The sequence below is a fragment of the Heterocephalus glaber genome, unplaced genomic scaffold (assembly GCF_053883595.1).
Source record: "Heterocephalus glaber isolate CG9 unplaced genomic scaffold, H.glaber_assembly_v1.0 deba00001457, whole genome shotgun sequence".
Taxonomy (NCBI): domain Eukaryota; kingdom Metazoa; phylum Chordata; class Mammalia; order Rodentia; family Bathyergidae; genus Heterocephalus; species Heterocephalus glaber.
This window is the reverse complement of record NW_028258305.1, coordinates 41,548,463-41,575,716: the sequence shown is the minus strand read 5'-3', so window position 1 is coordinate 41,575,716 and position 27,254 is coordinate 41,548,463. Positions and strand designations below refer to the sequence as shown.

General features: G+C 57.5%; 2 protein-coding genes across 3 annotated transcripts in view; one reads left to right on the top strand and one right to left on the bottom strand.

Moving 5' to 3' along the window:
* The first annotated feature begins 1,039 nt into the window (after positions 1-1,039).
* On the top strand, positions 1,040-14,248 carry Garem2 (GRB2 associated regulator of MAPK1 subtype 2). The gene is made up of 6 exons (XM_004839127.3): positions 1,040-1,266; positions 3,776-3,916; positions 8,532-8,662; positions 9,305-10,336; positions 11,104-11,267; positions 11,705-14,248. Exons 1-6 carry the CDS (start codon positions 1,155-1,157, stop codon positions 12,690-12,692), a joined length of 2,568 nt encoding a protein of 855 aa, XP_004839184.1. The 5' UTR covers positions 1,040-1,154; the 3' UTR covers positions 12,693-14,248.
* A 1,060-nt stretch (positions 14,249-15,308) lies between these two features.
* The window catches only part of Hadha (hydroxyacyl-CoA dehydrogenase trifunctional multienzyme complex subunit alpha), a 46,400-nt gene continuing 34,454 nt past the window's right edge, over positions 15,309-27,254 (bottom strand). For both annotated transcript variants that reach the window (XM_004839129.4, XM_087216580.1), the window contains 9 exons: positions 26,414-26,548; positions 23,935-24,106; positions 21,723-21,809; positions 19,026-19,166; positions 18,234-18,302; positions 17,391-17,586; positions 16,580-16,694; positions 15,867-16,012; positions 15,309-15,782 (listed from right to left, as the gene is read on the bottom strand). In XM_004839129.4, coding sequence (XP_004839186.1) covers positions 15,637-15,782; positions 15,867-16,012; positions 16,580-16,694; positions 17,391-17,586; positions 18,234-18,302; positions 19,026-19,166; positions 21,723-21,809; positions 23,935-24,106; positions 26,414-26,548 — 1,207 coding nt within the window. In that variant the 3' untranslated portion in view covers positions 15,309-15,636. The remainder of the gene's footprint in view (positions 15,783-15,866; positions 16,013-16,579; positions 16,695-17,390; positions 17,587-18,233; positions 18,303-19,025; positions 19,167-21,722; positions 21,810-23,934; positions 24,107-26,413; positions 26,549-27,254) is intronic.

Below are 27,254 nucleotides of genomic sequence, written 5' to 3'. Positions count from 1 at the left end.
ACAGGAGGCGCCTTCTGCTCAGTCTCCCCTCCTTCTCCGAGTGAAGTCAGTGTCTTCCCGCAAATGGCCCCAAATATCTCCTCCCGAGGAGCTGTGTCCATCCTGTCCGGTGCGCTTTCTCGTGGACTTCAGGCCAGGTGCCCGTCACCTCGGAAGGGAGGTTTTGGGTGCACCCGGGCGGAGGTCTCCGGACGACTAGAGCCACTGAACGGCCAAGGGCCACTCGGCGGCCACATTCTCCAAGCTGTGGCGCATCCGCCACGGGCTGCGCAGCGCCCGACCACCTGCAGAGGGCGCCGCAGACATTCCGAGGGCGGAGGGCGCCTCGAGAGAGCCGGGCTAGACCCTCGCAGCTTCCAGGACGGGCTTCCCAAGGGGAGCCCAGGGCTTGGGGTGAGGAGACGAGCAGGAGCCAAGTGGGGAGGGCGGGAAGAGAAAGAGAGAGAGTGGGAGAGAGGGATCCACCGGTTAGGAGCCCAGTCCTCAGTTTCCTTATTTGTAAAATGGACTCAAGCACAAGTGAAAATCGGGTGAGAAGGCGCCAGGAGCTTGGAAAGTGCTCCGCAGGGGCGTCAGGGTGATGGTAGGCAGGAGCGTCCCCTGACCAGGAGCCCTGGGTTCAAGTCCCGACTGCCACCTGCCCTCGCCGAGCCTCAGTTTGCCCATCAGCGAAGTGGGGCTAAGGAGGCTGCGTCTCCCGGCTCTGCCAGCTGGGCACCCAGAGACAGCGGATCTCAGCCCGACAGGACGGGGCCCCGGGACTCTGGCTCCGGCAGGTAGAGAGGGCCAGACGCGGCCTGGGGGGGGAAGAGGAAGCCTGAGTCCCACTCGACCGTGAAGATGCCGTTTGGGTCTTCGTTTTCCGTCCAGGTTACCCGCCCCGGGTCCACCTCCGCCGGTGCTGTCACCTGGGCGCGCGCTGAGCTCGGCGGGCAGCGGGGGCGGGGGTGGGGGGAGGGCCGGGGCGGGGCCCTGGAGCGGCGGGGCGGGGCCGGCCGGGGGAGGGGGAGGCAGCCCACGTGACGCCCGCCGCCTGGTCGGCTGCCGGGCGGGGAGCGCTGCGCGGCCCCAGGAGGCGGCGGCGGGCACGGAGCCCTGGCCGCGCGGGACTGGCCGTCGGGGCCCCGGGACGGCGGCCCCGGGGCGCCCATGCCATGGAGAAGCTGGCGGCAGGGCTGGCCGGCCTGCGCTGGAGCTTGGGCGCCTTCCCGCTCGACCTCATCGTCAGCCGCTGCCGCCTGCCCACGCTCGCCTGCCTCGGGCCAGGTACGGGGCGGCTGCGCGGGGAACCGGGGCTCCGCAGGCCGAGGCCGAGGCCGGCGCCGGCGGGGCGGGAGGGGGACCGGCCCCTGCGCCCCGCCGCCGGTTCCTCCCGGGACCCGCGGGCCCCCGAGCGCAAGGTCCTCGCCCGCGGCCCCGCGGCCCGGCACGGGGCGGAGCTGGGTTCGGCGCCGAACAGGTTCGTGGCTCCGGGAGCCCGGGCGCCTCTGGCCGCGCCCGCCCGCCCCGTCGGTGGTCCCTTTGTTTCCCGCCTCTCACCTCCATCCTCCCCGTCCCTTGGGATCAGACCCCGTCTTTCCCCCGCCGCCCCCACTGGTCCCGCCCGCCCCGTTTTGGGCTCTTCCTGCGCCCTCCCTCGGCGGCGGGGAGTCGGGCGGCGGGGACCTTCGCGAGGGGACTCCCGTCCCCCACCCCTCGCCCCGCTCCTCCATGGGGACCGGGGGCCCCAGCTCTGCGGACGGGACCGTGCTTGGGGACCGGAAAGGGGACGCCGGGAGGCTGCTCGGAGCGAGGGGACCGTTTGGGGGAGGGGGCGGCTGGGCTGGGGGAGGGGAGGGAGCCGGGGCTGGCAGCCAGGCCGGGGGTTTTGTGTGTGAGAAGAATAGGGGTTTGGCCCGCGTTGGCACACTCGCTTCCCTGAATGCTAATGGGGCTCCTGGCGCTCCTCTCCCGGGGACGGCAGCCCTCCTCCGACCCGCCCAGCGAGGAGTGGGCGCAGGGAGCAACCCTGGGGCCTCCAGACCCGGCCTACGGCCGGGGTGCCTGGCGGTCCAGCTGTTACCGGTGGGGTCGTCACGGGACGGCTCAGGTGTGATCCTGACGCCGTCCTTGTAGCACTAGGCTGTGTGTGTCGGTGTGTGAATGGGGTATGCACCCGAGGTTTTCCTGGCTACCTGGGGGTCTTTTCTGAGCTTCTCTGTCGTCCCTTGCTGTGCACCCTTTACAGGGGCCAGCTTCTTGCTTCCTCCTGCGCCGCCGCAGGCTCCTTGAGGGAGGGCGTCACGAAGTCCTGGTGTGCCAGCCCGGCTGTTGTGGCAGCGTGTGGCTGTCTGTGGCTGTGGTCCCCGTGCAGTGTGGATGTGTGGTCAGAATGCTGCGTGTCTGAAGGTCCGTGTGCCTGTGCGTTTGGGAGGCCCCTGGTGGGACCACGAGAATCACTTGTATACAGTTTGGGCGACAAGCACCTGTTCCTGAGGGGTTGTATGGCTGAACAGCCCGTGGCTGTCGGTCCCTGTGGAAGCATGGGTGGGGGCCCGGCCTAGGCAAGCTCTAGAAAGAGGTTGCAGAGTGAAGAGCTTCCTGTGCCCCAGGAGGAGAGGAGCTGAGGATGCCGACTCAGACAACACCACACACACACACACACACACACACACGCACACACCGCACACACGCACAGTGGGAGCCAAGCCCATCCTGCAAGGCTTGAGGCCCTTCGCACCCTCCCCACTCCAGTGTGCACACTTTATGAAGCCCCAGGCATCCGTCGAAGCTGCCTCCCCTTTGGTTGGCTGGCAGAAATCTAGTCGGTTGTGCAGCATCTGAAGGGGATGGGACGAGGTGTTCCCCACCCCCATCCTGCCCACCAGCTGCAGCCAGGAGAGCCCAGTGCTGGAAGCTGGGCTGCCCCTCCTGCTCCCCTGGAAACCGTTGCTGGGGTTGGAGCCTCCTAGGCCCAGACCCCTCCCAACTCAGAATACCTCTGCTCCAGTGCTGCTTTCCCTGGACTGGGCTCCCCGCTTTCCATTTAAATCTCGGGGTATTGGCTCCTCTCCTGTCCTTTGAGAACCTCTGAACACAGGAGACTGCTTGTGGCATGGGGGGGAAAGGAAAGCAGGAGCCAGCAGTCAACCCCAGTAAGCCCTGTCATTGTCCTGAGCTGAGCCTCCATGGCTCTGGGGGGCTCTCACAGCAGGGACCCATGAGGGACAGTCCCTTCCCAGCCCTCTGTGCTGCCCAGCAAGGCTCTTCTTGCCTGTCCTGGGGCCTCACTTGGAGGCCGAGGATCCTGCTGGTGTGAATCCACTTGGTCCCAAGTCTGGTGGTTTCCCTCACCCCACCCTCAGCATAAGCCTGCTGCCCCCGTCTGTGAGTCCCAGGCTGCACTCTGCAGTGTCTCACACTTGCTTTTTCCATGTCCCCAAGGGTCTGGGGGCACCTGGAGGTCAGAGGCCAGCTGGGCTGATCCGCTGGGAGCCCCCAGCCCCAGCTCAGCCAGGGGACAGGACAGTGTGTGATCTCATGATGAATGAGGACCGTGGCTGGGCTGGTTGTCGAGGCCCTGTGTACAGTTAGAGCCCTGGGAGGCTCAAGCCTGACTCACAGCCGGAAGACTGCAGCTGGCAGCCAGCCTGTCCCTTGGGTAACACTGACCTGGAGAGGGATGATGTGGAGATGTCCCCAGGCAGGGTCTTGGTGAGGAGATGGCCTGTTTTTTTCTGCCCCTTCTAACCTTCCCTCTTCCTTTCCCCCCTCCTCTGTCCCCTTTTCCTCCCAGGGGAGTATGCTGAGGGCGTTAGTGAGCGAGATATCCTGCTTATCCATTCCTGCCGCCAGTGGACAACGGTGACAGCCCACACGCTGGAGGAGGGCCACTATGTCATCGGGCCCAAAATCGACATCCCCCTGCAGTACCCAGGTATGTGCAGCCACGGACAGGTGGCATGCGGCCTGTGAGGGCGGAGCGGAGCGTAGAGAGGGAGGCTTAGCGGGAGCTGCTGGTGGACCCCTTCCGTGGCTGGTGGGGGTGGGGTGGGGTGGTTAGGGTTAGGGTTAGGGCCCGGTACTTTTCTTTGGCCCCTGGGTTTCTGGGAGGTGGCTCTCAGGTTTACAGGCCTTTGATTCACATTTTATTTTAAAACAGATTTTCAAGTAATGATGAAAATGACTCTCACCCTCACATCGCTACGGATCAAATCTTAACCCTAGTTGAAAACCTCCAGTGTGTACCCTTTTTTTTTGTGCAGACCCCAAAGAGAACATCTCCTGCCAGGTTCTTCTCGGTACTATGTGGTCAAACTTCAGAAAAGAAAAAGGGCTGGGGATGTTGGATGTTTCAGGGGTGAAGCACTTGCCTAGCATGTGGCAGGCCCTGAGTTCCATCCCCAACAGCCCCTTCCCCCCAGAAAAAGGAAAAACTTCCCATACCAAGGGGATCTCAGGCTGATTTGTGGCTGCTCCTTTCACCTCTGGTTCTTTCTCTCCCTGTTTTGGTGGTGTTAAGCACAGTTTTCATTGATGGGGTTTATAAGTAAATGTGAATGTTTTAGATTACTAAAGATTATTCTAATGAGATTTTGGTGTTGTGTATATGATATTGATATAAAAGGTTTTGTTTCAAGAATATATCCTGCATATATATATGACAGCCTGGGCGGGCGTTTTGCAGATGATGAAACCTAAGGCGTAAGGAGGGCAGCAACCTGGCCAGGGGCACACAGGGAGTAAGGGCAGGACAAGGGCCCGATCCGGGGGTCCCAGCTGCTGGGCTAGGGATTCAGGGCTGACATCCCTTGCAGGGGAGGAATAGGAATCTGGTGGCTTGGGCCACAGCTACTGGCTTCCAGACACTGGGCTGGCCATTGTCTTCTCCTGCTCACAGCTGCCCTGTTCCTTTATCTCGGGAGGAAGCTGCTGCTTCAGGAGGCTCGGAAGTAAGCTGAGTTGTGTGTTTGAGTTTTTGAGATGGGATCCCATTATGCCCAGTCTGGCCTAGAACTTGTGATCCTTCTGCCTCAGCCTCCCAGAGTGTCAGTATTACAGGTGTGTGTCATCATGCCCGGCACTTCTGAGGTGCTCAGCTCCCTGCTATGTGACACTCCCACCCCTGCCCAGCGATGCGTCCCTCACAGATGCACTGCCCCTTTGCGTTGGACCTCCCCCCGACTCGACTCAGCAGGACACAAGCTTTCCTCGGGCTTTGGCTCCTTCAAGCCCCTCCAAGCCCCCCGCTAGCCTGGGGTCTTTCTTTGGGGATCTGCTCAGGCTAGAAATGTCTCAGCCTGGCATCTGGCCTGGGCTCAGGGGCAGATTCCAGGTCTTCTTGGGATTTAAAAAAAAAAGCAAAACTTGGGAAAAATCTTCACTGAAAAAGAAATGTGACTTTGGTTGTGTCATTTGGTTGTGTCTGGGGAAGCAAGGCACGAAGTCTTGGAGAGAGCTGTGAGCCCAGTGCCTGTTCTCCACATCTTCAGGTGGAACTGTGTGCCTGTCCACCAGGGGCCAGCGGTGACAGCTGGCCTTCGGAGCGTGGTCTCGCTGTGGCCAGCATGGGGGAAGGGAGGGCAGCAGCCGCTGGTCTCCGGGAGGCCTGGAGTGCAGGTTCCAGCCCAGCGGTCTGATGAATTAATAATGCCCCGGCCTGGCCCAGAGAGGAAGCAGGGTGGGGCTGGGGGCCCTGCCGGGTAACTCAAGTCACCGGGCTGTGGCCTGCCTCTGCAGGAGCCAGGGAGACCTGGCCCATCTGGGACAGTCCCCGACAGTGCTGTAGAAGGGCAGGGGCCAGGCGTCTTCCCTAGGTGGAGGCCAGTTCCAGAGCATTGTTCCTGTGCCCAGCAGAGGACTTGGCAGTGTGCTTGCATTTTACAGGTGGAAAACTGCACCTCAGAAGAGATCATTTGCCCGAGATATCAGCAGGCTGGTGGCACAGCTGGAATTCACTCAGGTCTACCTGACTCTAAAGTCCGCACTGGCTGAGTGTATGGGCGCACACCTCTAAGCCCGGCACTCTAGGAGGCCGAGGCAAGAGGATCACAAATAAGAGTCCAATCTGGCCAGTTAGTGATCTACTGAGACCCTGAGTCCAAAACAGTAGGGGGTGTTGCAGGGGAGGTTGCTCAGTGTGAAGGCTCTGGGTTCCTTCCCCAGTATCAACAAAATAAAATAAAGCCTGTGCTTTTTTGGAGGGGTGTTCTGGTCAGGATGGGGAAGAAGGCAGGGCAGAGCACTGCAGGGTGGCACAGTCGCTAGTGATTTCGGGCCCTGCGGCTGACAAGGAGGAGGGCAGGGAGGAAGCTGCAGGGGGAGGAGAAGGCTTCCAGCGGCCCAGAGCACGGCTCCCTGGAGGTCTCCCTTCCTTCCTCCCCTGTAATGACCGGCACTGGGCAGCCAAGGGCGGTGCTGGGTGCTATGGTTACATCGATCTCCCCTGCCACATCCTCAGGCTCCGCGGAGTTGGCTCACGTCTCCCCGCAGGCCCGCAGGGGGCAGCGGCGTTTCTCCCTGTATGTGTATGGCCCTCTTGGTTTGGGGGGCTGTGTGTGGATACAGGGAACGGGGCTGCGAACCGTTTAGGTGCACACAGACCTCCTGCTTTCCACCTCCCCTCATTTTGTCCCTGCAAAACTTGGGGAAAGCCCTTCAGGGCTGTGGGACAGGAGCCTTTTGCATCCAGGGAGAGGATCCGCCACCCTGTGGATACTTCCCGCCTGCCCTGGCCCTCTGCTCTTCACATCTGCCCCCAGGCAGCTTAGTCTGGGCCTCTGGCTGGGCTGTGGGGGCTCCAGGAACACCCCTCTGCACTGTGTACAAAATGGCTGTGTGTGTGTGTGTGTGTGTGCACGCGCGCGCACTGAGAGCAGAGTGGGGTTTCCGAGTGCCCCAAGGGTCAGACCCCTCAGCTCTTCCTTGTTCTGGTACTGCTCTGAGCAGAGGTCCCCAGCTCTGGGCCCACACTGGTGGCACTGCCCTCGGGTCCCCCCTGGTCCTCCCAGGGTCTGTCCTGTCCTAGCCCTGCCACCCCCTTCTGGGCAGGGAGCCAAATCATCCCCTCACCCCCTCCCTGTGCCACCTGTTGCCTGCAGCCCCCCTCCAGTCTGAGGAGCCTCCCACCAAATATCTTGTGGTTTTTGGTTTTTTGCTGTTCCCTGACTTTTCTCTGGAACTTAGTACTGGACTGTGTACTTGACTGCTCTCCCTGGTATCTTAATAGAATTCAGCCCGGGCCATGGTATTTCCTTGCTCAAAACTCTCCAATGGGTCTTGTTTATAGAATGAAGCATGGCTGGTGTAGTGCAGCACTCAGGGCCTACCCAAGCCTGGTTGCTGCCTACCCCCGTCCTCCCTCCAGGAATGCATGGCTTGGGCCGCGGATTGGCTTGTATGTGTCACTGCCCATTCTGTAAATTCCCTTTCCTTTTTTTTTTTTTTTAATGGTACCGGGGATCGAACTCAGGATGTTGGGCTTGCAAGGCAGGCGCGGTGCCACTGTGAGCTACACTCCTGGCCTGGCCCTCCCTTTCCTTCTTCCGGTGCAGCTCAGGGGTGCCCCTCATGGAGTGCTGGGCAGATGCCTCCTGGCCCTGTAGTCCTCCAGTTCTTTTGCCTGAGGCTTAGCACCTGGCACATCCTGCCACCTTTGGGTACTCACGCTGGGTCTCTCCCACAGTGTCTGCATTTCCCGGGGCGTGCAGTTTTATAGAGTTGTGCCCTCTGACATATAGCCAGTGGGTACGGCCTAAATTTGGGGGGAGCAAATAGTGAACTGAGACTGAAGCAAGAACCAAGGGACTGCAGGAGCAGAAGGGCCAACTTGTTCGTGCTCCATCTGTGGTTCCCTCACTTGTCCAGGGCTCTTCCTACCGTAGACAACCTGGGAAGAGGCCGTCCACCCTGTGCCAGGCTGGCTCACGGGCTGTCTGTGCTCATGTGGGTGGGCACAGAAAGGGCATCTGCTGAGTCAGCCAGCACAGCCTGTGCTGCAGGTTAGGAGGGCACCTCCCAGGCCGTTGGGAATGTCAGACCCAGGTCGGTGGTACAGTGGGATCGAGTGCTGGACCAGGGCAGGATCTGGGGACGGAGCTGGGGTCAGAGTGGTCTCCAAGGCCTGGGGCTGGGTCCTGGTTTGCCCAGTGTATCAGTGCAGATCAGCAACCCAGGATGCGTGTGCAGGAGGCCGGAGCCAGGCGGGGCCGGGTCATCTGTTTCAGCATCCTCGGAGGAAGACCCAGTGGCCCAGAGAAGGGAGGGGCTTGTCCAGGTCACAGCGAGTTAGAGGGCAGGGACCAAGCCAGGCGCCGTTGGTTGTCCGAGTGCTGGGGGCTGTTCTGCAGCCAGGTCCCTCGGAGGCAGCTGTGGCCGCGTCGCCCACCCACAGGCTTCCTGCTGGGCTCTGGTGAGCCACATGGCCAGCCCCCAGCTCACCCGCCCCCCACAATGCGCACTGCCCCTGAGCGCACCGACTGGCTGAGCTGAGAGCAATGCATCCAGGCCTCCAGCAGGCAGGCCTGACCCAGCAGCCCATGTCTCCTGCGCAGGGAAATTCAAGCTCCTGGAGCAGGCCCGGGATGTGCGGGAGCCTGTGAGGTACTTCAGCAGCGTGGAGGAGGTGGCCAGTGTCTTCCCTGACCGCATCTTTGTGATGGAAGCCATCACCTTCAGCGTCAAGGTCAGTCTTTGTGGCACCGGGTGCGGTGCAGTGTCCCCACGGCCCCTCTCTCAGGGGCTACCCCGAGCCTGGCTGGAGGGCTCCCTTCAGGGTCCGGGAGGGAGGGAGAGCTTCAGGGACAAGCGCCCCAGTCAGGAGAACGGGAGGGTGAGGAGGCCCTGACTTGGATCCGACCTTTCAGGCTGGCCCGGCGCCCCCGTGCGGGTATGGGCTGGCTGTGGTGAGCCCGTGCTGCGCAGATAGCTTTCCGCTTACAAACCCTTCTCTCAGCGGTCTTGTCAGTTCTCTTCACAGCAGTCTTCATGGATGGGCAGACCATTACCGCCACCCAGTCGGTAAAGTCGGTGTAATAAAACCGCCACTTATCAAATGCTCCCAGAGTCTCTCCCTATACTCACGGTCTGTTCCCACCGCAACTCTTGTTAAGAGTTGTCCCAGAAGGTAACTGAGGGGCTCGCAGGCGGCCCGGAAGTTTATTCAGCGCCCCCGTGGCCTCCCCAGGCCTGGACCCGAGTCCCCTGGCCCTACCGCAGTCCGGTGGGTGCTCCTGATCCGGGCTGGCCCCGCAGGGCGGGCGTGCGGGCGTGCGGCTTTCCTCAGGACCCTGGCCGAGGGAGGTCTCGCTGTGTCTGGGATCCCCAGGTGGTGTCGGGCGAGTTCAGCGAGGACAGCGAGGTGTACAACTTCACGCTGCACGCGGGTGACGAGCTCACGCTCATGGGCCAGGCGGAGATCCTGTGTGCCAAGACCACCAAGGAGCGCTCGCGCTTCACCACACTGCTGCGCAAGCTGGGCCGCGCCGGGGCGCTGGCCGGGGTGGGCGGCGGCCTGGGGGGCGCAGGGACGGCGGGCGGCGGCAGGCCTGTCAAAGGCAAGATGCCCTGCCTCATCTGCATGAACCACCGCACCAACGAGAGCCTGAGCCTGCCCTTCCAGTGCCAGGGCCGCTTCAGCACGCGCAGCCCGCTGGAGCTGCAGATGCAGGAAGGCGAGCACACGGTGCGCGCCATCATCGAGCGCGTGCGGCTGCCGGTGAACGTGCTGGTGCCCAGCCGGCCGCCGCGCAACCCTTACGACCTGCACCCGGTGCGGGAGGGCCACTGCTACAAGCTGGTCAGCATCATCTCCAAGACCGTGGTGCTGGGGCTGGCGCTGCGCCGCGAGGGCCCAGCGCCGCTGCACTTCCTGCTGCTCACCGACGCGCCGCGCTTCGCGCTGCCTCAGGGCCTGCTGGCCGGGGACCCGCGCGTCGAGCGCCTGGTGCGCGACAGCGCCTCCTACTGCCGCGAGCGCTTCGACCCGGACGAGTACTCCACGGCCGTGCGCGAGGCACCCGCAGAGCTCGCCGACGACTGCGCCAGCCCGCGCCGCGCGCGCCTCTGCCTGCCCGCGCCGCGCGCCCCTGGGCCCGTGCGCGCTCCCGTTCCGGCCCCGCCCGCGCCCCCGGGAGACGGCGACCAGGAGTACGTGAACCCTGACTGGGCCGGCGCGCCCGAGCCTGTCCCCGCCGCGCAGCCCGCCGAGATCCCCTACGAGGAGCTCTGGGCGCACCAGGCGCCCGAGGCCCTCGCCCGGCTCCCAGGCCCCGACCTCATCTCCTTCGGGGCCGTCCCGCCGCCGCCGCGTCGCGAGCCCGAGGCGCCGCCTCCTCCCGTCCCCCCCAAGTCCGAGGCGGTGAGTGAGCGCCCCGAGCGCCAACGATGCCCTGGGTGGGCCGCCCCCCCAGCTTTTCAGGGGGCCCGAAAAGCCCTAGTCCTTGGGTGAGAGGGTGGGGGAGAAGAGGGGAAGGGGAGGTTTGTAGGAAGACATACCGGGGGCGCTGGCGTGGAGAGTTGTGGGGACGAAGATGCCGGCAGGTCCCCAGCCTCGGAGTTTGGGGTGAGCCTAAAACAGTGACCCAGAAGGACCCACCGAAGGGCGTCCTTGGCATTGCCTAGGGCAGAGGTTCCGTGGTAAAGAAAGCGTGGGAAATGTGCGTGACTCCCAGCTGCCGAGGGCGGCGCAGTAAAGGCCGGGGGAAGCCCTGCTTCAGGGAGGCGGTTTCTCTAACGCAGCCCCTCAGGCTCAGGGTGCGTAGATCGTTCTGCTCGTAACACCCGTGAGCATCGCGCGGAGACCTTTTTGGGGTACTTGACTGTAAGGGATCCGGGGGACAGGTCGTTTTCCTCCCCTTTGTCCCAGTTGTCTTTTTGCTCTCCTTTTCTTCAAGGAAGGAATCTGTCTGTTTATCTGGTTTTTCATCTGCTTCCATTCCTGAATTTCCAGGGGAACAGGAGACAGTGTGAGCAGTGTGGGTGGGTGAAGCAGGCTGGAGGCGGTGGGCAGTGGGCTGCAGGGCCGGGCAGATTCTTGGTAAAAGGAGGCAGTGTCCGGCCCAGACGCTCCTCGGCCGGCTGCGGGTGTGGGTAAGGAAGGCCCTGCCCGGCGCCCTCTGCCCGCAGGTGAAGGAGGAGTGCCGCCTGCTCAACGCGCCGCCTGTGCCGCCCCGGGGGGCCAGTGGCCGGCTGGCGGGCAGCCCCCCTGTGCCGCCCCGCTTCCCCAAGCTGCAGCCTGTCCACTCGCCCAGCTCCAGCCTCTCCTACTACTCCTCTGGCCTCCAGGATGGGTGAGTCCCACCCTCTTGGTCCTCAGGTGCACTGGGGCAGGGGCCGGGGACCTGGGCTGGGGGGCTCCGAGGGTGCAGGGCCCCTGTGCCCTGGGCTGTAGCCTAGGAAGAGCCTGAGGCCTGCACCTGCTCCTCAGCATTTCCTCCCTAAGCGATGCGGACAGGGTGGGAGCCTGCTGCCCAGTCCCTCGGAGTGGCCTCTGCTACCGTGTTTACTTAAGTCAGTTTGCTCGTTCGCAGCTGTGATTCTGACCTGGGGTGGGTGACGCTGGAAGGAGGACCAGGGCAGTCTTGGAAGCTCTGAGGCCTTGGGGCTCAGAGAGTGGTGGCCTCGCTGGCTGGGCAGTCGTGGCGCGCTGCCTTGCTCGTGTGACCCTGTGGAAGCTCCCTGTTGCTCTGCCTCACCCATCCTGTGTGTCGTGTGTGTCTGTCAACAGGGCAGGTTCCCGCAGTGGCAGTGGCTCCCCATCCCCGGATGCCTACTCCCTCTATTGCTACCCTTGTACCTGGGGAGACTGCAAGGTGGGCGAGTCTTCCGGCTGCCTACCCCCAGGACCCCCGGCCTCGACAACCACGCAGCCCAGCCAGGCCTCGAGGGCCCTCACAGAGCCCCTGGGCAGTCGCACCACTTCCCTCTTGGGCGCTGACACCTTGCTCAAGACCTGCCATGGCTGCCCTCCTCTGTTCAAGCCCTCTCATCCCCAGAAACGCTTTGCCCCGCTGGGAGCTCTCAACCCTTTCTCGGGGCCTGCCTACCCCACGGGCCCTCCTGCAGCCTCCTCTGGGCCCACAACCACCTCGGGCTCCCTGGCTACCTCCAGCCCTGGGCATTCCCCTGGACCGGCCTCGCCAGGCCGGGGCTATTCCACTGTTCCGTCTGCCTCCCTGGCGTCCTCTGAGTGGCAGGAACCGGCCCTGGAGCCCTTGGACCCCTTCGAGCTGGGCCAGGGAAGCTCTCCGGAGCCCGGGCTGCTGTGCTGCCAGGAGCCCAGAGCTGGGGGGGCACCCGGGCCTGGACCCCGCCTTTCGCCACTTGGTCCCTCCAAGGCTTTCGAGCCTGAAGGTTTGGTGCTGAGGCAGGTGCCCACCCCACTGTCACCAGCTGCTCTGCAGGGGCCTGAGGTGGGAGGAGCCCACCTCTTTCTCAGCCAAGGGCGCTTGGAGGGGCCTCTTGCAAGTCCCAAGGACGCCCCCTCCTGGCAGCCCCCCGCGGACCTGTCGGCGCTCTCCCTGGAGGAAGTCTCCCGCAGCCTGCGATTCATCGGGCTCTCGGAGGACGTGGTGAGCTTCTTTGCCCGAGAGCGCATTGATGGGAGCATCTTTGTGCAGCTCAGCGAGGACATCTTGGCAGACGACTTCCACCTCACCAAGCTGCAGGTCAAGAAGATCATGCAGTTCATCAAGGGCTGGCGACCCAAGATCTGAGCTGAGGCATGGGGCTGCACTGCTTCAGTGCTGGCGAGGTCTGAGGAAGGCACTCCCGGAGGCCCGGGTCCTGCCTGCCCAAGAATCTGCCATGACCCAGTCACTCAGTAGCCACTCAGTGATCCGGGGAGACACACTGGACCCTGCAGGGGACATCCTTACTTTGTGCAGAGTATGTGGGGAGGGGTGGAGGCACTACTGTGCACCTGGCCTGGTGAGGCATTTGCTGGGATTCCCCAGGTGTGTGTGTGCGTGTGTGTGTGTGTGTGTGTGTGTGTGTGTGTGAGAGAGAGAGAGAGAGAGAGAGAGAGGGAGAGAGGGAGAGAGGGAGAGAGAGAGGAGGTGGCCTTCACAGTGACAGATCACCTTCCTTGGCCCTGCTGCAGCCTTTCACAGATGCCTCGAAGTTCTCAACCCTGTAGGTTCGGGTTAGAGACATGGGAAGAAAATGCGGTCCATAATTGAAGCACAGATTCCCAAGTGCCCACTCTCCTTTGTGCTCCATGGGCTTTGCCCTACAGCTGCCCCAGTCAGGGGTGCGACTTCTTGTTTCTGGGTGCCTTTGCTTCCCTCTGCTCTCCTCGGTGCAGGTGCCTGGCCCTGAGCACGGGAGACTCCAGTACAGGCCTGTGCTCAGCACCTCCACGGCCGTACTCTGGACCCAGCTTTGCTGCTGACCTCTCTTAGGGAGGCAGATGCTCCCTGGCCACCTCTAGTGCCCCAGCTCCTGGCTGGCTGTCCTGTCGGTGTGACTCAGACTCCACAGGAGAGCAGCTGGATTTAGGACAGTTACTCCTCAGCCCCAGAAACAAGTAGGGGCTGATCACACCATTCCCATCGTCTCTTTCCCCCAGCATTGCCTCTGATGAGCACTGCATCCTCCTCTGGTTTTCTGTCACTGGCTTAGGGTACAGTGGGCTTGGGGGACACCGCCTTTCCTGGAGCTCAGTGCTGTGCTATTGACATGCTTCAGAGATCTTTGTGCCTTTCAACTTTTCCTTTTTATAGTGATACTGGGGATTGAACCCAGGGGTTCATGCCCACTAGACAAATGCTCTGCCACTGAACTACATCTCTGCCTGGCTCTTTTTAGATTTTTTGAGACAGTCTTGCTAAATTGTCCAGGCTGCTTCAAACTTACGATCTTCCTGATCTGGGACTACAGATGTGTGCCACTGTGCCTGGCAAGTGCCCTTCAATCTTGAGCTTTTGACCTGCTTGGCATCCAGAGCTCTGATCTTTGTGTACACCCCCAGCCCACCAACCAGAGCCATGCCACTTCTCATGCCCACTGGTCTCAGGGCCCAGAGGGGCAGCCCTCTCCTCTGCCTTACAGAGTCTGCCTAGATATTTATTTCCGGTTTTCTTAGAAGTAGCTAAGCCGTGCTGGCGCCCTGCCCTTATCAGGCTGCCCCAGCTCTGGGGGAAGGAAGTCAGAGTAGAGCACAGAAACTGTGATGCTGAGATACTTGGTTTTCTCACAGATGGTTTATTGAATCCTCAAGGACTGGTGAGGTGAAATAAACGCTAGACCACCGAAGAGAGTGCAAGTGGAATTCTAGGTGTTTGCTTTCTTCTTTTGGAAACCCGTGAGGAGCAGCGGAGTGTCCATGCCTCAGCGTGGGAGTGGGCTTTGGGATGGTTTGCGTGTGTGTGGCACAACCTGGTGTCCCCCAAGGCTGTCCCACCCTCTTCTATAAGCCCCCTGAGGGCCCACCACTCCCACTAGTGTTCTGGCATAATTCACACCTACCCGGTGTTGCTGAATGGCAAGACCCAGATGGCACAGGTCAGGCATCAGCGAGCACCGTGTACCTGCCTGCCTTGCAGAGTGCACCCAGATTCTGTTTACCTCTCTGTCTCAGACCCCCACCCCATAGGACCCTGTTGGTGGTCTTGGTGCAGGAAGTGACTTTTCTGCTCTCCCCTGGCTGTCTTGCAAACCCCAATTCAGGATTCCATGTGAGGGTCCGGTTTAGCAGCACTAGAGCTACACTCCCTGCCTGTCCGTCCCTATGCCAGAGCTGGGACCAGGGAAATGCCGTAAGTGGGGTGCAGGCAGCAGTCACTGGGAGCATGAGTTTGAATGCACGGTGTGGTGGACTTGAATTAAGATTCCACACACATCCAGTGACTCTGCATCCTTCTGCCAAGCAGGGCGTGGGGCCAGGCCGGACTGGCACCCCTTGTGCTGTCCTCACTGTGCCCCTCACCACTGCATGCACCCCGTGCCTTCTGTGCTCCGGAACACCAGGGAAACGACACCTCCTCTGCTTCACTCTAACATGCACAAGGCACTCCAAGAAAATAAATGGGTACAAGCATCACTGAGGAAAGCCGAGTGGGGCAAAAGTACCTGTGGCATCCAGGCACACTACACCTCAGAGATTTCGCTGGTCCCATGTGCCGCTGTGAGCGGCCGAGAGCATTTAGGCCTCAGGTGCAAGTGGCCGTGGGTACCCAAGGCCCTGCTTTCTGGCCTGAGTCCCTCTTCACTGCTGCCCACGACTCTCCCAACATACTGCTGCACGTAAGGCACAGGGCTTTATTCCAGTTCACTTCCTGAAGGAGCTTAAACCAGAAGGGCAAGGGCAGGAGATGGACCAAGCGAGCAGAGGCTGAGAGTTTGTTTTTATTGTCACCCTGCGTTTGGCTGGATGCCGAAACGCCCTCGCCACCACTGGCCCCAGCAGGAACAGAGGGCTTCAGAGAGCTCTTAGCTGCTGCTCTCAGCCTCAGGGCTTACAAAGGAGCACATGGGGCACCTTCTGACAGGAAGTGCAAACCTCAATTCAGTCAGATTCAGGAGGGTGCCGGGCAGAGGTGAAGGCACTTTAATCAAGGAGCAAGCCGAGGCCAGACTCAGTCTCCTGCTTCCGGATACGTCACACAGTGCCAGGAACCAACCAGTGCTGCGGGCGGCTGGGTTTGCACTGACGTCCACTCACTGGTAGAACTTCTTGCCAGGGCTGTTGGCATGGTCGAGGAGCAGCTGGCACGGGGTGAACTGTTTCCCGTAGACGGCCTCGTACTTCCGGAGCCGGTCCACTATCTTCTGGGCACTGTACAGATCCACAAAGCGGAAGGGCCCTGAGTGGAAAAACAGGACTTTGTTAAAGGAGATGGGAGTAACAGCCAGGCCAAGAGAGCCGACTCCTCTGCCTGCAGACGCACCTCCGAGACACGGGGGGAAGCCGAGCCCAAAGACCGCTCCAATGTCTCCCTCCTCAGGTGTGGCCAAGATGCCTTCCTGCAGGCACAGGACTGCCTCGTTCACAAATCTGGTCACCACGCGGTACTGGATGTCTTCGTCAGAGGAGCTGCAGTCAGGAAGGGCAGTTTAGCCAGAGGACGAACAGGGAGGCAGGATGGGTGTAGGGTGAAGTGCGGGTGGACGGCGGGAGCTGGTCCACCAGTCGGGACCACACCACCATGCAGAGGACTCAGCCCAGGAGGCCCAGCCTTGCCCTGACTGCCAGGAGACTGAGCATCTGCAACAGGGCCTCTCACAGCAGGGATCATTGGTGGGGTTTTCTGGTACCAGGGATCGAACTTGGGACCTTGTGCTTACAAGGCAGGCGGTGGAACCTCTGAGCTAAATCCCCGGCCCCGTCGGTGTTTTTTGACACCAGCAATGGTCAGGTGCTCAAAATAACAATAAAGAGCCGGGGCGATAGGGGGGCCTGGGGTAAGCTGCTGGCTGCTCTCTGGGACCCTTCCGGATGGCTGGAGCAGCAGGGCCTTCCCCAGGCTTGGCCTCCAGTCACCTCGATGCCTACCAGGGTGAGGACAGAAGCAAGGGCTGTGCCAGCTTCAGGGTGACCAGGAAGAGAAGGGACAAGGGTGAGGGAGCTTTGGGCTTCCAGAGAAACATCCGACTGACTCACGCCTCAGGCTTGGCTGGCAGCTTCAGACTCGCGAAGATACTATCCATGTCAGAGTTCAGATTCTTATCCTTTGAACCCTCCTGGTAGATGTAAAAGCCCTTCCCAGACTTTCGACCTGAAGAAGAGGAGACCGTGTTACTACTGCCCCTCATTCCTGGCCAAGAATCTTCATCTCTGGGGCCTGCTGTGAGGCTCTCGCCTCTTCTCTGCACTCCTGAGCTTGGCTGTCTTGGCCAAACCTAGCAATTCAGTCGTCACCAGAAGACTTGGCAGAAGCTGGGTGTGGTGGCGCACTCCTGCAATCCCAGCCCTCTGGGAGGCTGAGGCAGGAAGACTGTAAATTTAGCTTAGCCTAGGCAGCTTAGCAAGACACTGTCTCAACCCCCCCCCCCCCCCCCGCCCCGCTCTGCTTTCTGGAGCTTGGAAATCTGCATCTGGAAGGAAAGGCCGCTCAAGTGAGTTAGTGAGTTTAAATATCCAGATACGTAACACCAGGCCTGAGGCGGCCCACGCCAAGTGGTGACTTCGCTGCTGCTTCCACAGATGTCGAAGAGGGTCTGGCCAGGGTGTGTTTGTCCATTTGGCGTAACTTAGGCCCAGTAGTGATAGAGGCCCAGAACTTCGCCTTTTGTCCGTAATCCACAGGCCTAATCTAAGAGGAGTTTCTCACAAAATCATCTTTGAAACACCCTACAATCGGTTCTGTGTTCAGGAAATCTTCCACCTGGGCCTCTGCAGCTCTCTGGGTGCAGGAAACTGCCCAGAACTTTGTAACTGATGGTGCTGGTCAGGTTTCCCTGAGGCTACTCACCCAGGAAGCCCTTGGCCACCATCTGTTTCAGCAGTTCCACGTTTCCACCTCCAAACCGCTCCCCAAAGGCTTTGCCTAGATCTTCTGCCACGTGCTGCGCTACATCCACACCAACCTCATCTGCCAGAGTGGCAGCACCCACAGGAAAGCCAAAGCCTGTGGTCAGGGAATCCAGCTTCTTAGGGCCAACTCCTTCCTGGACAGAGAGCGAAGCAGGGGCCTCAGGCAAGGCCATCTCAGATTCCCTTACCCAAAGCTCCCCATCCTAGCCCTAGTCACAGCCCTGTGCAAAATCTGCTTCTGTTCCCGGTGCTATCTGGCCAGGCCTGGGATGGGCGCTGTTTCATTTAGCGAAGCACCAGTGGAAATTCGACAACACTTTAAGGAAGTTTAGGGATGAACAAATTACCCACTTCCTTCACGTGTCCAACTCTGAATCTCAGCACTAAGGAGATGCCATGGCTGAGAGGGCCAACAGCACCAGGGCTGAGGGAGATGTCAGTGCTGCTGAGGAGCAGCTGCAGGCTGTGAGCTCTGTGTCTGGTTTAAGAGCCCAGCTTCGAGGATCCCTCTCCTTTCCCGAAGGAATGACCTGGCCAGCCGTGGGGGGGCTGTGTGCATCCGACCAAGCAGCTCTGTCCTGGGAGGCCCCTCCCCAGAGGGAAGGCAGAAGCTGTGGGCACCAGTGTGCGGAGGGCTCTGGGGAACCAGGAGCTTGCCTTGGGCTCAAGGCACCCACTCCTGTGCGGAGGAGCAGCACATTTGGAGGAGGCCTGACCCTCATGGGGCACCCGCAGTTTGGAGGACTGGGGAGAGGTCTTGAGCACTCCTGGCACTGCACACCTGTAGGATCCGTATGACTTCAGACATCATGGGCGCAAGGCACCTGGTGGTGTAGAAGCCGGGTCCATCCTGCCAAGAAAGAGAAGGTGAGCGCTCGGCTCTGTCTGGGTAAGGACGACCTGAGTCTGAAATCAGCCCCCTTTCCCATACCTCACTTTAATTATCACTGTTATATTTTGGTGATAGTGGGGCCTTTGCACTGAGCTACAACTTCAGCTTTTTTTTTTTTTGAGACAGGCTTTCACTACATTGCCCAGCCTGGGCGCAAACTTGTGATCCTTCTGCCTCAGCCTCCCAGAGTGCTGGGATCAGAGCTCATCACTTCAGATTTGAGGTGATTTAAAATCTCAATCAGAGCTGGGTGTTGTGGTGTATTCTAGCACTCGTGAGGCTGAGGCAGGAGGATCACCGTGAGTTTGAGGCCAGCCTGGGCTACATTTTGAGTTCAAGCCCAGCTTGCAATGTATAGCAAGCCCGTCTCAAAAAACAAAAACTCCAAACAAACAAATAACAAAATTAAAATCCCCATCCGAATCTTCAGTACTAAACGGCAGTGGAAGCAATGTCGAGCAGCCTGGCGGAGCAGTCTCCTGGCAGCCTTTAGGCTCTGGCATGGCTAGCAGAGCCAGAGTTCCCAGGGGACGATCTCAGTGGCACAGGGCCGGGGCCTCGTCCCTTGTGGAGACCACCAACAGACGCGTGGGACGTTTGCCCAGAACAGGAATCAGTAGGCCTGCCGGGCGCCTTTCTGGCCTTCCTTCTGGGGCTGCGTCACTGTCGCCCAGCTCTTACCTTGACCACAATGATGACCTTGCCCTGCTTGAGCCCAAGTGCCACGGCGGAAGCAGTGGTGTCCCGGGTCGTCGTCTCGGTCGTGATGATCTCCAGCAGCTGCATCTTGTCCACAGGGGAGAAGTAGTGCATGCCAATCACCTGGCGAAGGAGCCCAAAGCCAACAGACTTAGGAATGCTGAGGAGGAAACCACACAGCTTCCTTTTGCTAGGAAAACACTGGGGAGGGGCGGCCTGGCACAGGGAGACAGCTGAGGTCAGGCGCTTTGGCTGCATGGATTTCTGCTGGAGAGTTTAGCACGTCCAGGCAGACTTACTGGGTCCTCTTCCTGCTGCTTCTAAGGATTCCTGGCCCTACCAATGGTCACTGCCAGAGCCACAGCCATAGGCCACGCTGCATTTACTGGGGAGAATGAATGAAGGCTCCATTCAGTACTGGCGCCGATGGTTTAGGTGAGCGTGTCCACTTTTTGGGGAAGAGACAGGCAGAAGTCAGTTAATACACAGGACTGTCAGAGATGTATTGGCCTTTGCCCAGATGGGCCTCCAGGACACTAGGTTTAAATAACACTTCTCAATATTCAGATGCACTCAAGACTCAGTAAACCAATGATCCCATAGTGCAGTGCCCAGGCCACCAGCATTAGTGTCACCTGGGAATGTTGGACCTAAGGACCTCAGACCACCTAGCACTGTGAAATACGCAGAGGTACCGAATGCTGTATAAATTTATCAGCCCCAAAGCTTCTCATCTCTAAACTGTTCTGTTTATGTCTGAAATATATAGGGCCTGATTCCCACGCAGCCACCCTGAGCAAAAGGACTCAGCCTTCACTGACATATAACTTGTACAGAGTAAAAGGCATGGATCTTTAAGCATTCTGGGCAGTAGTTTTGACAAGTGTACACAGCCCCTAATCACCACCCCAGGCAAAAATGTTCAGATCGCTCAGAAAGTTGTGCCAAAGGCGACCTCTTGCGCTGGACTGTCAGGACTTTCACTGTAGCACTGAAGGTTCTGTGCCCCAGGAAAGACGCTGGCGAGAGAGCTTAGGTGGCTGGTCCCCTACTTGTGACCCTGTGGCCTTACTCGGCAGATGAATTACATAAGGCAAGTGCGTGACAAGTTATCTCAGGGATTGGGGATGTAGCTCAGGGGTAGAGAACTTGCCTAGCATGCGCAGGCCCCTGACTCTAATCCTTAGCACCACAAAAATGAACAAAAAAAACCCCAAAACGTTATTTCAGGTACCTGGAGATTTGGACTGCAAAGTGCACGGCCTGCTCCACTGCACAGGGACGAACTGGAGCAAATGAACAGCAATGGATTCACCTATCTTTTTTTTTTTCTTTTTTTGACAGTTCTCACTATGTTGTCCAGGGTGTCCTCAAACTCATAATCCTCCTGCTTCAGCCTTCCAAGTCAGTGGTGGAATTATAGGAGTGCACCACTGTGCATGGCTCTTCCTACACTGATTTATTTTTACAGCAAAACATTTATTCGTGCATTTTAGGCATACAATGTTAACACTCATCACAGGGAATCTGCACCTCTACCTGATACATCCCGCCTCTTTCTCCCCACACCCATGTACTCCCGTACTGATTTTAAATGCTGCAGAGGCACTCTGTGGTATGACAGGTCCAGACTGTCCACCTGCAAAATCTGTAAACAGCTTTTAGACTGTCTGGTGTCTTCCCTCAGGAGCTGACTATTGGTGTGCCCACCGGCTGCCACATCAGCCCAAGCTTTCTCCTGCCATCCTGAGCTTGCACCACCAGGGCCCACATCATCTCGGCCCTGCTGGACAGTCCTGCATTAGCAAAGTCCTAGGACTAGCAAGAAACGGGCTTTTGTGTTTTTGGTGTGTAGACTTTGTACTGGCGATTTCAGCTGCTTAACATGTTCCCTGCAGCTTAACCCACTGGTGGTACATGCATGACTGTCCCACTGGGTGGCTTGTACCACCAGATGGCACTGTCCCATGTAGCCTGATGGGACACTTATGCATGTACCACCAGTGGTTCAGAGCCGCTCGGCAGCAAGACATGTGAACATGTTGAAGGCCTTTTGCATTTCCTACCCACCTTTGGCTGGTTCCTGGTAGCTGAGGCAACAAGTAATCCTCCAGAGACCTGAGGTGTTTATTCTTCTTTGAAAGACTGAGCCTCCCTTAATTACTATGGCTGAACAAAGGTAGCTTTCTTAGCCTCACGCCGGATGCTCACTGGAAGTGCTTCTGTACCCAGCCCGCTACATCCTGGGCAGCGGTCTGAGAGAACCCACAGGTGGACACAACCCCGGTCACCGACCTTCCCTTCTCCTGCTGGAGTTCTAACCGAGCCTGTCCTAAACAGCCACCAGACTGCGCTGAAGCTCACCAATATTCTGGAGCATCCCTTCTTTGCTTAGGGCCTAGCCTTCAATGCCTGGTTGTAGTGCAAGGTAGATTTCAAAGTCTGAACTTGAAAAATAATACCCATCAAGGTTGCAAATCACCTAGAGAAGTATTTTCAGTTGTACTACACTTATTCCTGTGTCTTATGCTGGGCCCGGCATTACCCCTGCTGTGCCAGTGTCTGGGAACCACCCCACCCACTTCACGATCCGCGCTGTCCTTCTCCGCATGCCCTAAGCCTTCCTCACTCAGCCCCAGCAGGAAAATAGTTCAGGTTTTTCCTCTGCTCAGAGTTTACCTTCTCAGGTCTTTTGCTGACAGCAGCGATCTCCTTGATCGGGAGAGCAGACGTATTGCTGGCAAAGACACAATGATCTGGAGTCACCTGCAGGGCGGAAGCATTGAAGAATGTGTCACGTAGGCCTGGGAGATGGCAGAGTCCACAGAAAGGCTCGGGAGTGACACCTGGGCCCGGAGGCTGCCACTCACCCAGTTACCGATCCCTGAGGGCTTCGTGTTAGGGAATGTGCTGCCCTTGTTCTTGTTCCTGCTCAGCTTTCCTCTAGCTGTGGTCTTACTGTTTACATCTTTAAAAAAAAATTTAATGTGTATGTCTGATGCACAGTGAATATGTTCACCACAGGGTACTGGTACATAACACATCCCATCTCAATCCTTTTTACTTCCTCTTCCTACAATTTAGACCTTAAATGTCCCCCAGGCCCGCCATTTGGAAGGGGACAGGATCATGGGGGCTCTGTGCACCAGGGGTTCATGCATGGATGACCTCAGTGGCTGAGGTGCAGCAGAGGTGTCCCACTCAGAGGCGGTCACTGTAGGGCGACCGAAGGGTGTGCTGTGGTCACTGGCCCCTCATTTCTCTCCCTGCTTCCTGGCTGCCACGGTGTGAGAAGCTGTCCTTGGCCAGCCCTCCCAACATGCCGTTTCTGCCCTGGCACTAGCTGACCACAGACTGAAGCCACAGAAATGCTGAGCCAAAATACACCTGTTCTCCTTTAAGCTGTGGGTGTCAAGTGTTTTGTCCAGCAATGGGAAGTCCAATACATATGGGCTTTCATAAGGTCACTGAATCCTCACCTGAAGACTGTCCCAGTAATGGGTAAATAAATGAACACTGAAAAGATGCTCTGAATCAAGTTTCTTTCCTTCAAGACCCAGCATGGGTGTTAAGTCCTGTTGTTTGGATCTGCCTCAAGTCTGACAGTCTGTGGCACCCTACCTCATCTGCCTGTCACTTCCCCTCTCCATACTGCACGCTCACCTACAAGCCACGGTCTTTTCCTCCTCTCTCCCGTGCAGGTTCTCTGTCCTACCTCATCTCTCCCTAACCTTTATGTTTCCGCCGTGACTACTATCTTGCTTTGTCTGTAGTCTGTATTTCTCTTGACTCAACTCAATCCCTCTTTCTTTGTTCCTTGACCCCTGGCTTCCCATTAGGACACTCCCAAATCCAGATTTTCCATGTCCTGATGGTAAGAGCTATTTCACCTGGGTTGTGGGGAGCACATCCCCGCCCTGACCTGGCAGTTTCCTCCAGACCTGGGGACATCATCGGAGTCTGGAAGCTGAAAAACCCTCCAGCACAGATGGGGCACAAATGTGCCCAGCTCTTCTCAATAATTTTCTCCCTCAGCTGAATCTAGTATTACACTTTGATTTTTTGAGTGTGTGTCCCGTAACTGTCCCTGATGGGCCGCTTGGCTTTAGTTTTGTGTGGGACAGGCACTCTCCCTGAGTGGAAGGGCAGCTTTGGAGTCCTGCTGGCTTCGCTGCAGCTGCTACAGATACCAGCGTACTGCCGAGTCAGTGCCGCCTCCTAGCCGTGTTCTGTTTATCCGATGGGCTGTCCCCTGTGGGCCTGCCCCCTGCCCGGATCACTACCATCTCTCTTTTCATGGATCTTTCTTTGTACTACCCACTTAACACACTTAATTTGTTCACGCCATCCTATCTCTGGAGCTGGCTATCTATGGGGAGAGCAGGCCCATTTGGGAGCAGGCCCAGAGTGTATTTCCATGAACAGCCCCCCCCCCCCCCCCGCCGCTGAATCCTGCCTGGAGAAATCGTCTCCCCCTTATTTCCCTTGCTGCTTGGACCTGAAGAAGTTTGGTTACGACTTGTGGCCAATAAAAAAAACCTCAAGACATCTGGCTGTATTCCATGAGGTCACACGTATGTTTGGGTGACTGAGCTCCCACCTGAATAAGCCTAATGAACCCTGGTTTTAGGTTAATAAACCACTGAAGTTTCTTCCTTTAGGGTTTGGATTTGACCTTTGAAAAACACAGAGTGTATGGAGCTCAGTGGCAGAGTGCTTGCATAACATGCTTGAGGTACTGGTCTTGACTCCTAGCAACACAACAAATTAATAAATCCTTGTTTGGAAATGAATATAAAGCACGACTTTCCTGCTGTTCCTTTAAGGTACCCCATCTTGGTGTCCTTCACTCAGTCCACTGGACTTTAAGCACAAAGGGCCCCTTACTTACCGCTTCTACTTCCTTGAGCACTTTGTGCTTAATACTAAGGTCCTCAAAAACAGCTTCAATCACCATGTCGGCCTTTTCAAAATCCTTGTAATCGAGTTGCCCAATCAAGTTGCTGAAGATGGAGTCCCTTTCAAATGATGTTACAGCTTTCTTCTTCACTTTGTCATTCAATCTAGAAGAAGTACATTTCTAGTCAGAGGGGAAGGAGATTAGCGTCGCCCACTGTCCATGGACCAGACAGTCACTGTGTCTCTCACTGACTGTGATTACCATATGAGCCCCTTGTGAGGGGCTGAGCTGCTCAAAGAGGGTCCCAGGGACTTGGGGTCAAACAGTTAAGGGAGGGCACTAGCATTCAGAGACAGGCTGATTTCCAAGCACACGTGCTTTCCTCTACAAAATGCCTCTAACGCCCAACTTACATAAACGGTGTCCCCTATGAAACAGCTGTTTGCCGGGGCTATTAATACCAGAATGGTAAAATAGAAGAACAGCAATTCTGCTAATTCTCTCCTTCAAGGGGAAACAGCCCAGTGTGCCCTCCGCCATAGGGTGCTCTCCTTGCTTCTGTATCACTTTATGTTGTTCTCCACTTGTAGGCTTGCAGAGGGCAGAGACCAAGCTGTTTCTCATCCTCTCCATCCGCTTTCTGCCCAGCACCTAGTAGCACACTGCACCGATCGTATGAAATATTAACTTAGGCTTTCTCCTTTCCCAGGGGGCGCTGATAAGAGTCCCGCAACTCAGACAGTTAACTGAGTACTTTTTATTGCCAAGGAAAGCAGGCTCTCGTAGGGTCAATCTGACCACACTTTAACCTAGAATTGTCCTCTGAAGGCAGTATGAAACTAAACTCTATTCAATGATTTCTTTAGCCAAAAGAGTAAAAGAAGTGTCCAATTCAGGTCTTAAAAGGACGGGCTTGAATCTCTTGGTTTCTGGCAACCACGACAGCAGTCAGCAGACGAGAGACTTGTCCCTCTCCTTTTTTTTTGTACCAGGGATTGAACTCAGGACCCTATGCTTGCGAGGCAGACCACTGAGGTAAATCCCCGGCCCCTCTCTCCTTTTTTTGAGACAGGGTCTCACTATGTAGTTCAGGCTGGCCTTGAACTATGTAGCCCAAGTTGGCCTGGAACTCACAACAATCCTCCTGCCTCAAACTCCTGAGTGCTGGGATTACAGCCGTGTGCCACCACACCTGGCTAAGGTGCTCCAATTCTTTTTTTTTTTTTTGGTACCGGGGATCGAACTTGGGACCTTGCGCTTGTGAGGCAGGCGCCGGAACCAGTGAGCTAAATCCCCAGCCCCAGGTGCTCCAATTCTAATGCCAAATGAAACCACTTCCAGGAGGAGACAGGAAACACATCCCAAGTCAGCAGTATGGTGAGTGGCAGCATCCAGAACTTGATGTTTCTGAGACAAAAAGGGAAACCTGGACAGTGTATTCAGAAGAGGTCACGGGAGGAGGCTCTTCTAGGTCAGCAATTTCACACTGTGGTAACTGCACGAGATACTATTTCAGGACACTTGTGTTTCAGAGCAACGGTGCTGTCTTATCCAGCGTATGGCACTTTTGTGGGCTGTGTGGTCAGACCTTTTACCAGAACTTCTTTTATCTTGCAAAGGTCTGCCGACACAACTAAGCCTGCCAGATCCGGTGAGCAGGGGACGGGCTCCTCTCAGATGCAGATGATGATGTCCTCATGCTACGCAATCCACTTAGAATCAGAAAAGCCCACTCAGCTCAAAGTCACGGCAGCCAGCTCATCCATCACGTCCGAGCCACAGGCCGTGCTGACACCAGCCCCGGTTTGGCCAAGCTGCTGCTCTATTCCCCTCTGCGAAACTGGCAGTGCGTGTGGGGGGAGAGAACGATGGTCTCCCTTTACCAACTTACAGGTGAGATGAGACACCGCCTGCAAACCCTCAGGAGCTGCGGGCTCACCAGGAAATGGCTGGCTTTGTCTGCCAGTCAGGGAACACGAGGCTGAAGAGCCCTGATCCTGGCCTGGACCCTGCAGTCACCTCCCGTTCCCTCATGGCCCAACCACAGCCATCGCAACGGAGAGGGCCCTGCTGGTGCAAGGAGGGCAGCAAAATCCACAGGCCGGAGAACTGCCAGTCTGACAGCAAGTGTAAAGCAAGTGGCATTTAAAGTATCTACCAAGAAAACAACACCAAACGAGAAACAAGTACCTATAAGATGTAAGACTCCAGACTCCAGTGATGTTAAAGGTCCATGAACGCTGTAACAAAATGAAGTCAAAGAAGGAACTAGCATTTCTAGAAAAAAGGATCTCATGGTAAGAAAACAACAATAACACAGGAGCCGGGGATTTAGCTCAGTGGTTTCGCCGCCTGCCTTGCAAGCGCAAGGTCCCGAGTTCGATCCCTGTACCAAAAAACCCCAAAAAAAATAACAAACACCCCCCCCATGACCCCTCCCCCCAAAAACCCACTCTGAGAGTGGACCTACCCTTTGAACACTTGTTGCTGTCCGCGACCCAGCCCGGCCACCGTAGTATCCTTAAGCAGGGTCTTCAGCCCCTTATCCACGGAGACCTGAGCAATGCCAGCTCCCATCAGCCCTGCACCGAGAACGGCCAGCTGTCTGAAAGGAAAAGAGGATGGTTTTGGTAAACAACTTTTTTCTCAGTTCAGTAAAAGTGGGAGATTACCCAAGTAATTATCCAATGAACCAGCTATGAGGCGCTTCAAATAATCATCTCTAGCTATACAAATCCACCATTAATAATTTTGTTTTCACAACTGGGGATTGAACCCTGTGCATGCAAGGGAAGTGCTCCAACCTTGAGCTACATCCTTTTGAGAGAAGGTCTTGTTAAATCACCCAGGTTGGCCTTGAACTTGGGATCTTCCTGCCTCAGCATCCCGAGTAGCTGGGATTACAGGCATGTACACTTTTGCTTAGATGACTGATTTTAAAGTCAAATGCACAAATCCATTGTTTCTAAAGGAATTGGTCTTCCCACGGAGTTGGAACTATACCAATTTTCAGTTGTGCCTGGAGAGCATGGAAAACCAATCTAAGCTTAAGTCAACATGAGTACTGTTCTTTTCTAAATAAAAGGTAACTTCCAGATTGACTTCTCTTACTTGTTCACTATTTGCTAGTGATTTTACATTTACAGTTACCTTTCCTTTTGCCAGGAACCCGTGCCTCTATCACCCCACATCTGCATTAGTTCACAAGGCTTCTCGCTGGAGTCTGCTCCAGGCCACCTGCTCCCGCCAGTGCCTCCACTTGGGTGCAGCCTTTCCACCCAATTCTTCTGCAGCTTCTCAGCCCACCTGAT